At 39.9% G+C, this 12,279-nt stretch overlaps 1 protein-coding gene across 1 annotated transcript in view; it reads right to left on the reverse strand.

Annotated features, from left to right (window-relative positions):
- The window catches only part of pkd1l2a (polycystic kidney disease 1 like 2a), a 34,661-nt gene extending 24,257 nt beyond the window's left edge, over nucleotides 1-10,404 (reverse strand). The window contains exons 1-8 of the mRNA XM_016247509.1: nucleotides 10,351-10,404; nucleotides 9,652-9,886; nucleotides 8,504-9,036; nucleotides 8,262-8,427; nucleotides 3,441-3,820; nucleotides 2,522-2,657; nucleotides 1,970-2,150; nucleotides 1,755-1,863 (exon numbers count right to left, since the gene is read on the reverse strand). Coding sequence (XP_016102995.1) covers nucleotides 1,755-1,863; nucleotides 1,970-2,150; nucleotides 2,522-2,657; nucleotides 3,441-3,820; nucleotides 8,262-8,427; nucleotides 8,504-9,036; nucleotides 9,652-9,886; nucleotides 10,351-10,404 — 1,794 coding nt within the window. The remainder of the gene's footprint in view (nucleotides 1-1,754; nucleotides 1,864-1,969; nucleotides 2,151-2,521; nucleotides 2,658-3,440; nucleotides 3,821-8,261; nucleotides 8,428-8,503; nucleotides 9,037-9,651; nucleotides 9,887-10,350) is intronic.
- Between the last annotated feature and the right edge of the window lie 1,875 nt (nucleotides 10,405-12,279).

Raw genomic sequence — 12,279 nt, forward strand, 5'->3', positions numbered from 1 at the left:
TGCAGATTGCGGCGCAGCGCAAATCTGTAAATGAATATTCCGAAGTGAAGTAAACTTCAACGGATTTCCCCTGCTCAGGGAGTAGGGAGCAATGGACACTGTGTAGGGACCATGTCAATCGGAACACAGTTCATGCACGGAGCTCACTTCTAACGAGATGATCTGAATCAGGTGTTAACAAAGAGAGACGTGCAAAACATGCAGAGCGGGAGTACGCGAGTACTGGGATTGAGAACCGCTGGTCTAGAACAATTCTTACAAATATAACACGACGTAGCTGGGCGCCGCAGACAGACGCCGAATGGCGCCGGTGTGCCTACACTCATAGAAAATAATGTGTTCGAATTTTAAAGACGTGGTGCGACGCTGCGCTTCTCGTACGGTGTGCGACCACCTGAAATGCTGTTTTTTTTTTTCACGTCCGAAAGCGGATGATGTCAGGAAACAGTGGTTGCAATTTACTTCTTAACTCTGTTCCTGAGCATTATAACCCCAATTTGCTATTGTGTGCTGCGCATTTTACTGAGGACAGCTTCCACATCACGAGTGAGAAGTGCCGGATTCGCCAAAAGCTTTTGTTGAAAGATGGAGCAAGGGGCGTGGCAGTACTGAAACACTGTCTAAGCTGTTCGCCAATCACAACGCACTGGGACAGCTAACCAATCACAACACATTTTGTTTTTCGGAAGGCGGACCTTCATCAAAGCCGGAACTAATCGAGCCGTTTGTGCCAGCCTGGGGAGAAAGGTATTTTAATAATGTAAATTATGTGAAAAATAATGCGCTTTTCGAACCACCAAGCATGAGAGCATGTTCTAGTAGGCTACACCCCCAAAACTAAATCAAGACTTTGTAAAAGAGCATAATAGGACCCCTTTAACTTTGTAATAATGTCAAATTAAAGGTTCTACTTAAACATAGTCTTTTTCATGTTTTAAACACTTTAAAGTACACTTATTTTAATATGTTGACACACATACAAAAAGCACATGTAATGTAGTTTAGAATTTTTACTGTAGTGTACTATTTGATTGCAACTTTATCATTACAAATGTGTAATTACAAATAAATATTTAAACAATGGAAACAAGATTAAAGTATATTTTAGTGCACGATAAATGCTTGTAAATACATTCAGCAGTACACTTACACATATTTCAAAGACAATAGAAGTAATAAAAATTGTGCTTAAGTTCTATACTTACATGGATTGCTCACTCAAAAATTAAAATTCCAAACAGTTGCACTGGCCCCTGTTGACTTCCATAGTATGTACAGTAAGTCCCCATGTACGTCAATGGGGACCAGAAACTGTTTGGCTACATACATTATTCAAAATATATTTTGTGTTCAACAGAAGAACAACTTGAGGGTCAGTAAATGATGACAGAATTTTCACTTTTGGGTGAACTATCCCTTAAGTGGCTCAAAAAAGCGCTCTAAACTTCAGCTAATTGCATTTAATATAAATTTAAACTAGAAGAATACATTTTCAAATAATTGTAATTAACATTCAATTATGTGTTTGAAAACATTACATTCCGTTCACATTATTAGTATATTCTTTTAAAGTATATTATTTATGTAATAAGTATTTATTTTAAAACGCATTTTAATTTTTATTTAGTATTTATTTTTTCCACAAGGGGTCACATGCAAAGTTGAACTGATTTTCAGAAAGCATATTGCAAGGTCCTCCTAAAGCTACAGGTTTAATGACATGGCATGTCATAACATAACATAAAAACACTTACAGTAAAATCCTTTGTGCTCTCAAAGTACCAAACAATTTTCTGACATCCTTCACACTGCACCTGTAGCTTAACACTCTCAGCGACGTTCACTGGACTGCAGTTGGAACAGCTAAAAAGAGTATACACAGATTTCAAAGCAGGCTACTTAGTACAAATGACAACAAATCTGAGCATATAATTCGATCGAATCAAATTGCAATCAGTTAAATTCTTACGTAACAGAAAGCTTCATATTTTCTCTAGGAATGACAGTGATGCATCTGGTTCCAGACTGTGTGACACCATGTGACTTGGTATGTACAGTATACACAGAGAAACTGTACACTGGTGGTAGGCAAGCTTCGGATATCTCATAATCTCTATGTTTCACTTCACTGGGACAGGGGCAATCCTCATCTACAAAGAAAAGAGAAAGAGAGAAAGAAACACCAGATTCTTATGTGCTATGAGGAATGTTACATAGATCAACTCTGAAAATATATAAACAAGATGACAATTGTTGGATGGTTAGCCTGGTTCCATTAGCACCTGTTGGTAACTGTCCTAACTACACACACCAGCAAAAAAGCATCTTTCTCTGCTGACAGCTTCAGAAGTATCCACGTTTCTGACTAAACTGATTGCAAGCAACATTAAAATCATGGCAGTCCTTGTCTGACTGAGCAACTGCAATTGAGATGAATGAGAATGCTAACAGATTTCTCCAGGTATTATAGACCTCCTTGGATATGACACATTATTTGTAATTTAGCAGTAGTGGTACTTACGGCATTTCCAGATAGCGTTGTCATCTACTAATCCCTCAACATACAGCTTGATGCTGGTAGTGCCGATGACTGGGACCTCTGGATCTACTGTGACATTTAGATTATTGGCTCTGGCAGTTCTCACTTGTTCACTGATCTGGAGAAATAATTGATGTGTAATAGATGTGCTGCATTTTTCAAACAAGATAAGTTCTATTGACGGTATCTGTGGCATACCACAGAAAATAATTTCAACACCATCAGTTTGTAAAAACAAAAATGTGTGAACAGTAAGACCCTTACAACTGAAGTCTAAGGCAAGTCAATGCACTGAAATAATGCTAAAATACACATTATTTCAAAATACATCTGCATGTAAAGTCATCATTTAAAATTTAACTTTTATATGTTCAGGGATAACAGAAAAGTATTTTATAAGTTTATATTTAGTGTTTATAATAAAGTCCTATAAGTTAGTTTTCTGTAGTCAACAAAATATCACATTCATTAATGAAGCATAGCTTGTACTGAGTGCTTATAACAAAGCATATGTGTTTATGGACAGACTCTGGATCACATACCGTCTCTTCTTCATGTTTGTTCACTGTTTCATTGTGACAATACACTGTTGTGTTTCCACCATCTATTACCATGCTTGAGAAGGGATTCTCTGCTCTTACCACAACATTTAATTTGCCTAAATAAGATGGAGAAAACATCTGAATGAAGAATCTGAAAGCTGTGATTAAATATACACTACTTGACCAAACGTGTGAAGATCATTTTTCATTGTAATGCATGTTTTTAATATTTAATAATGTTAAAAATCCTATTAACGCCCATGGTTATGAAATCAAACATTCACTTACTTTTGGCCCTCTAATGCATGTGTAAATAAGTAAAAGGCAGTACCTTGTATTGTGTTTGAGATTATGAAAACTTGTGGACTTCCGTGCAGCATCTCATGCATCTCAGAAAAGGTGTGATTGGCTCCAGACACCAGAAAATGCAGTTGCACTGGAGCCCCCCGAGCCAGAGACACATTGACATAGAGGGCATGGACCGGACACTGCTCATGCTCAAATTCCATGTCCGCTATGAGTCCTTCCACTGGCTCCACCAAGCACAGCTCCAGGACAGCGGAGCGATCTACAGCCGTCACCCCATTGAGAGCCACAACAGTAAACTGTTGGCAGCCTGGTCCTAGCTGCTGCTGTACTTCTGGAGATATGGTGATGTTATGGGGAACGATCCCTCTGATAGCGGAAATGGAGGCCAGCTCTGTATTTTCATGCTGAATTTTGTATGTTACATTTGTTCCTGGAGGAGGTAAACATTCATTTAGACTTATAATATGTCCTTATAAATTACTACAAATGTTTCTGCCATCTGGTGGGTGAAAAATTTAAGTAGGCCTATATGGGTAATAAAATCCCAATATAAATCCCAATAAAATTCAGGAAAAAAATGTCAGGATTGTGAGATGAAAATTTGCAATTATGAGTTTATAACCCATTTGACCAATTTGGGTCTGCAGTGAGCACCACTTAGGGAGATGAGCTTCCATAGCTTGAATATTCGCTTGGTTTTTATTTATTTATTTTTTATTTTACTTTTTCACAGTCAAAAATTAAACCGATGAGACTGAACAACAACAAGCCACTGGAGACCACCGCGCTGATGATTGCTTGTGTGAGGGGAGATGCAACTCTAGTTTAGACATTTGGAATCAATGATAACTTCTGGAGAGAAATAGCACAGGCCATGAACAAGGATAAAACTTTCTAGTGTGCATGTGTCAAGCACTTGTGCTCATGTATGCTATCAAATGGAGTATACTTTAAGGTTAAAAGGTTGTGCGTTAAAATTTATGTTTTTCAATAAAATGCCATATCTAGGGGCCACAATGTCATAGACACCAGAATACCTTAGAATATGCATAGAAACACCCTAGCAACTGCGTAGCAACACTTTGGCAACATAGCAATTTAGTGTTTCGTTTTGCAGGGGCTTTTTCAGAAACTGTAAAAATGCATGAAATTACATTCTCTTTTGTCAAAATAATAACAATAATAATAATAAAACATTTATTTTTTACCTGTGTCTAACTCCACTTGGATTCTCAGAGGGTTATTATAAAGTGCTTTGCAGTTGGAATAATCTGTGGATTGATTCATGCTGTGGCACATTATAGTCCCAAACTCTCCAAGCGGTTCCTGGATAGTGATGCTTTTGGAAGCGGTCACATGCCATTCACTAGTACTGCACTCTACCGTGGCAGTGTATACTCCAGCATGGCTGTACTTATGCACCACATTCTCCATCCTAAAAAGAGTTTCCACAGTCAATCATTAAAGTTCCATTGTGAAAAAACGTGCTTAATTGTATTAAATGTGCACTTACTTGCAGATAACATCATATTAATTACATAAAAGGCAACTTAAGTGTACTTAACGAAAGTACACTTTCATGACTGTTTCTTAACGAAGTAGTAGACTTATTTACACGTTTAGCATTATATTTTAATAATCTTTTGTCATTCTCTAAAGATCACATTTTGATGTGTTCACTAACATATAAAAGCACATGTAAAATACTTGATTATAATTTTAACGGTATTGTGTTACTCAGTATTACAGTTAAAGTTAATATATTTAAATGTACTAAATTACGAATGTGTAATTACACATATATTTATATACATAAACTATACATTTCAGTAGAAATTTAATTAAAGTGTTTTTTAACTTCACTTCACTTCACTTATATATATAGATATACTTAAGCTCTATTTAAAAGGGCTATATGTACAATTCAGAAACTCTTGTTATTAGCGACACCGGTGGCCATTAATTGAACTGCAGCCACCATCTTATTGCTCGTGCTCGCACTGAGGCAAGGGTTTCCAACTCTTATGCATTTGGGATGAGACACATGCTTTTAGGCTCTGTTTCATGCTCTCACACTGCCCAGGTAAATCTCACGCCAAATAAAAATGCCCAAGTACTGCACAGACCGAATCTAACTGTATTTTGATGTAATACACCATTCAGTCTCCGCAGTGCTGCATGAAGTCGAACACAGACCTGCTGCAACCTCTTGATTGGACAAGTCTGTACCAATCACATTTTCCCTACACCGTGCAAGGTCACTGTAGTATAGGAGTTCTCAACTCTGGCCCTTGAGGTCCACTTTCCTGCAGAGTTTAGCTCCTACCTTGATCAAACTTGCCTGCCAGTAACTTAATAGTAATCCTGAAGATCTTGATTAGCTTGTTCAAGTGTGTTTGATTAGGGTTGGAGCTAAACTCTGAAGGAAAGTGGACCTTAAGGACCAGAGCTGAGAACCCCTGCTGTAGTATGTAAGCTGCTGATGCCCACCTGCGTGATGATCACCGAAGATGTTCAGGCAGCATTGTGATCTCAATACATAAGGACATTAACGCATGAACTTAATCTCCAGAGTTGCTCTGAGAGACACTTAACAATCTTTTCACCATTTACTTTGAGAAAAACTACCGTCAAGCAGGCATGGGCCAAATACCGGTTTCAAGGTATACCTCGATTAGAAAATGTCATGGTTTCAAAACCACAAAAATTTCCCATTATTCCCGTTGTACCGTCTACAAAAAACTAAACCTGACTGCTTATATTAGGAATCTTATAATGGGCCGTGGTTGGATCTTCCATCAGGACAATGATCCAAAACAAACATCAAAACCAACACAAAAATGTGTCACTGAGCACAAAATGAAGCTTCTGCCATGTCCATTCCAGTTCCCTGACCTGAACCCTATAGAAAATGAGTGGGGTGAACTGAAGAGAAGAAGCAACAACATCGAGTTGGGAATCTGAAGGATCTGGAGAGATTCTATATGAAGGAATGGTCTCTGATCTCTTGTCAGGCGTTATAGGAGAAAACTCTGAGCTGTTATCTTGGGAAAAGGACGTTGTGATAATTGGGTGCCAATAATTGTGGCCAACGTGAACTAGAGAAAAACATTTATTTCATAATGTGAGTCTTCCCCCACTTTCCATTGTTTTACTTCAATCATAGGTTAGAATTTTGTGAATTTTTTGAATGAAAGATCAAAAAGATAAACGATGCAGATTTATTTTCACAACCGCCTTTTGCCCCAGTGAAGCATTTCTATTAATATAACTGATTAAGTAGTCAAACTCATTCCATATTAGCAGAATAGTGTGGTACAGAAAGTATATGTCCATAAAAAAAAGTTCTGAATGAATTATGTTATTGATACCTAATGGTCAAAAGCAATAGCAAAAGTAATAGGTCAAGATTATTAAATTGCAGACAAAGATTTTGAATAGCTAGGCTGGCTTGTACACTATATTGCCAAAAATGATTGTACGCATATGTACAAGTCATTGGTGTTTGGCTATGAGGTTTTTTTTTGTTTTCCCAATACTTTGGGCAATATAGTGTATGTTTGCTTCGGTAGGGGGCCCAACCTCATATTCTTTCATAGGGCCCAAAATTGCTAGCGGTGCCCCTGTGTTTGCACCAGCTCACGTCGACAGATGTGGTAATTAAAATTACAATGTTGTGATTATAAAATCAATTTGAGACTATAGACCAGGGATCCTCAAATCTGGCCCACGAGATCCCCTTTCCTGCAGAGTTTAGCTCTAACCCTAATCAAACACACCTGTGCATGCTAATCAATGTCTTCAGGATCATTAGAAAATCACAGATAGGTGAGTTTTATCCGGGTTGGAGCTAAACTCTGCAGCGCATTGGACCTCCAGGGTAAGATTTGAGGAACCCTGGTATAGACTATATATACAGTGGGGAAAAAAAGTATTTAGTCAGCCACCAATTGTGCAAGTTTTTTCTAACACAGATACAAATGAAATCTGACTTCACCTTGACTTTTCCGCTGTCCATTCAATGCAAATATGAAATAGAATTAAATACATTTTCTGAGGAAAATGTTGACTGTGTGGCTGTGCACAAGGCATTATGACAAAGCATTATGGTTGTTAAGGTGTTCTGTGTGCTTTTATCATGTTGCTGTTGCATGCCATTTCAAGACAAAAGAGCTCAAGTCTCTGTGACATTCTGGTCACTATAGATGGCTCAGGTTCATCCTGCAATGTATTAGATATTTTAATCTGTTTTATTGTCTGCCAGGCAAAACAATCAAAAGATTGACTGCTTAGAAAGCAAATGTTAAAATACTTACTGTTGAAAAAGTTTTAAAATGATACATACCTGATATACGTAAATGTTAACCTGATTTTAGTGTGAAAAACAACTTTCACACTAATTACACTACGTGTAAAGTTTATCTAATTTTACAACTTTGTCACCATTACAATGCAATACCATTAAACCTAAAATCTTTATGTAAACAGCTTCACAGCTCAAACAATAACAGAAGAATTAATGTTGATTTTTAGAAAAAAAAATTATAAGCTTCACATTTCTACTTTTAAGTCCTCCAGAAATTGGCTCCATTCACTTCTATGTTAGGTGCCTCACCTTAAACGCTATTCTTTTTTTTTGGTAATCAGCAGGAATGAGATGCTCTGTTTTGTTCTCAGTATGCTCCTGATGTACTCCCTGTGGGGACTTGGTGAGCGCATTTGCTCCTTTTGACAAACATGCAGGCACAGGCATTACCTTTGGAGTCCTGCCAGGCATTAGTGCTCCCTGTGTGCTCTTAGCGGGCACAGGTACTTGTGGGGACACAGTAGGAGAAGTACACTGTGTGGGGTATTGTTGGGTAAAGGCATACTCTTTGGGGTACTAAGGGGCATGGGTGCTCCCTGTGTTGTCTTAGCTGGCATGGCTGCTTCATTTGGAGACCTGGCGGGCACAGATGCATCCTTTGTAAAAGAGGTCTGAGGCTTCTGTTGCCTCAGATGCTGCCTCAGAACCTTAGGGACTGTCAGTTTCTCTCTCTGTGGGGGTGCTCCCAGTGAGGAATATTCTGGCACAAGTAATCTCTTTGAGGACTTGGAGGGCATGACTACTCACTTTGGGATCCTGATGGGCATGCTGCCTCAAATGCTCAGGGATCCTCTGTTTTCCTCTGTGAGGGGTCCTGGTTGGCACAGGTGCTCCCTGTATAGTCTTGGTGAGCACGCATGCTACTTTTAAAGAATATGCAGACACAGGCATTCCCTTTGGGTTCCTGGTGGGCATGAGTGTTCCTTGTGGTATGTGGGCTTGAGGATTTTGCTGCTCTAGTTGCATGGGGTTCCGCAGATTTGCTTCCTGTGTGGCCTGAAATTTCCACTGCCTCCACCACTGCCTTCCACCATTGTTGAGTGGTCTGCAGTGTTGCAGGCTCACCCACTGCATCAGGGGACCTGGTGTGCACAGGTGCTGCCTCTGGTGACTCAGCAGGTGCAGGAGCTGCCTCTGGGCACCCATTGGGCACAGGTTCTGCTTCTGGGGATTTGGCAAGTACAGGAGCTTTGGGGACCTGGCCAGTATAGGCACAGCTTCTGGGGACTTGGTAGGTACCGGAGCTGCCTCTGGGTTACTGGCATGCACAAGAGCTGACTCTGGGACCAGGTGTGCACAGGTGCTGCCTCTGGTGACTCAGCTGGTACAGGCGCTGCCTCTGGGAACATATGCCTTTCCACCGTGTGGTCCGACTCGGCTCGGCACGGCTCAGAAAAACTTTTTTCATTCCGTGTCGCCCTATCAAGCTCTCGCTGGATCCACTCCTCTGCTATCAACGGAACGTCTGTACTTCCTCAACAGACAACGAAACAGCCACTTTTTGGTTGTTAAAAAAGGTGCGCTTGTTCAAAACAGTTGCGTTCGTCCCTTCGCTGGCTGTGCTGATTTAAATCTAGCGGTTATGTTGTGTTTGTGTCGCAAGTTCAGTGACGCAGGTAGTGACAATTCTCTCCGGCCAATCCTGAATCAGCAGAGTTTACACGTCACGTTTTGGTAACGGTACGGTTCACTTAGAACCTCAACCGAGGTGGTACTAAAAAAAGTACCAGGTACCAGGTACTGTACCCAGTGGAAAACCCCCAAAAGTGAACCGTAGCGAGCTGTACCGTGCCATACCATGCAGTGGAATTAATAAATAGAGGAGCTGCCTCTGGGGACCCGGTGGGTACAGGTTCTGCCTCTGGGGATTTGGTAAGTACAGGAGCTTTGGGGACCTGGCAGGCATATGCACAGCTTCTGGGGACTTGATTGGTACTGGCGCTGCCTATTGGGTCCTGGCGTGTGCAGGAGCTGACTCTGGAAACCGGTGTGCACAGGTGCTGCCTCTGGTGACTCAGCAGGTACAGGCACTGCCTCTGGGGCCTTAGTAATTACAGGAGCTGCCTCTGGGGACCCGGCAGGCAAAGGTTGTTCCTCTGGGGATTTGGAAAGTACAGGAGCTTTGGGGACCTGGCAGACATGGGCACAGCTTCTGGGGACTTGGTAGGTACAGATGATGCCTCTGGGGACCCGGCGGGCACATGTGCTGCCTCTGGGGACTCAGTAATGTAGTATTGGATGTAGTTCCTTGCATAGACAAGTAGACATCAAAGTGACAGTGGGGTTCTGCATTCATCTATGAAGGAATTCATCTTTGAAATTGTCATAGTCTGTGTATGTTATGTTGTTTTACTTAATTGACAAGAGTTCAGGAGTGAATTAAGACTCTTTGGTGCTCATGGGCACTGACAAGTTAACTAAATCTGGACAATAGCAAATTGACTAAAACATGCCATGGTCCAAGCTAATCATTACCAATTGCCCACTAAAAAGAACTCTGTGTAGGTAAAAAACCTACTGTGTAGGTTTCTTTCTCAAATTTTGATATTGCAATGCAAACTTGTTATTGACATTCTGAAAATCCAGATGTTAACCACTTCAGACTCAATGGCCTTACTAAGGAAGTATGGGTAGTCTTTTTTAGTCATTATTGTTATCAGGTCATCGTAATTAATTCGAGGTTTTGATGTCCTCAGCTCATCATATTTAATTTACCAAATAATTTTCAAATGTTTTACACCATTCAAAGAAAGGTAGGGCAGACAAAAGATTGTCTTGATTCCTGTTTTATACTTTTGTGAGGTTCTTAAATGAAAACAAAGCAAAAAAACTCACTAGTCCAAACTCTGCCCCCTTTAGTATGTGCCAATGGCTGCAAAGTATGTGAAAGTGTGATGCTGATGCTCGCTCCATAGTGGATTTACACATCCATTACTGAAGCATTTTAATTTAATTGAAAGGCATGCAATACCACACAGCACACTCCCAGTGTGAATGCTGTAATCTGTAAAACTATATAGCAGCACTTCTTTATTCTCAGATATAGTGTACAATGGCTTTACAGCTATCAACATTCATTAATATTAATTATTAACTTTTCACTGTGTCTAATAAACTATGAAGATTGTTTAGGTTGCACACAATGGGTAGTCAGATTCTCTTAATGTAATGGATGTTATACTTTTGGGAAATTATGCTTTTGTCTAGAGATGACAATTTGTAGAATTTTGAGAAGTACAATTTTATGTGTGACTAACATCAGGCATCCAGTTTCTTGGATAAGTTTTGGCTTGAATGTAGTCCATCACTCCAACAGCATGGAGATTGTTTCAGCAACACAAAGGAGAATGAAGTCTTGATTAAACTTGATTAGTTTCACAACCAGAATGAATCACTTCCTGTCAATGAGAAACATGCACCTAATCTTTATCTTAGAAACGTCAATCAATCATTTAATATCTATAAATCTTGCAGGTTTTTAGGATAAAATTTGTTATTGTGTCTGCATCGTGAAGTAGCTTACTGATGAAGCCAGAAATGTGCAAGAAATGAGACGGCGCCTATAGCAGATCTCCATTGGCTGATCTGAGATTATGGTTATACTAATTTACCAAAACAAGTCAGTTCTCATTGATTAAAATTCTCATAGGTCAAAATCCATTGCAGGTTAAGTCATCAATAAAGACTATATTTAGAAAAAGACGTTCATTATAAACATATACTCTGTAAAAATAAAGTCTCCAGAAAGAAACTTGACCCCAAAATGATCATGAAAAATCATAATCATAACCAACAACCGATAATCTCAAATAACATTGCTGGCTTCTATAAGTGAGTGAAGTGACATGTGGCCAAGTATGGTGACCCATACTCAGAATTAGTGCTCTGCATTTACCCATCCAAAGTGCACACACACAGCAGTGAACACACACAAACCGTGAACACACACCCGGAGCAGTGGGCAGCCATTTATGCTGCGGCGCCCGGGGAGCAGTTGGGGATTCGGTGCCTTGCTCAAGGGCACCTTGTTGTGGTATTGAAGGTGGGAGAGAGCGCTGTACATTCACTCCCCCCACCTACAATCCCTGCCGGTACGAGACTCGAACCCACAACCTTTTGGGTTATGAGTCCGACTCTCTAACCATTAGGCCACGACTTCCCCTTTTAGGCCACGACTTCCCCTTAAACAGAAATCCTGTGGACATTGTCGCTTCTCGCCCCAGCGCCGTTCGCCAACGAGGAATTCTTCTTCTAAACTCTTATCAGAATTGTTTTTCTCTTAGTCTGAGGTAAAAGTGCATTGATGTTTGTGTGCTGGCAAGCTTCATTTATTTGTTTATCATGCTTGATTCTGCAGTTTACCTTCATTCATGTTCCATGGGGTTAATATAGTTCTTTAATGTTAGACAGGTAACAATCAAGCCATTTACACTATAGGTCAAAAGGTCGGAATATTTATTTATGTTTATTTATTTTTTATTTACTTTTTTTTTTTTTTTTTTAAAGAAGTCTCCTATGCTCAC

Source organism: Sinocyclocheilus grahami, unplaced genomic scaffold (genome assembly GCF_001515645.1).
Source record: "Sinocyclocheilus grahami isolate Dianchi unplaced genomic scaffold, SAMN03320097.WGS_v1.1 scaffold840.1, whole genome shotgun sequence".
NCBI lineage: Eukaryota > Metazoa > Chordata > Actinopteri > Cypriniformes > Cyprinidae > Sinocyclocheilus > Sinocyclocheilus grahami.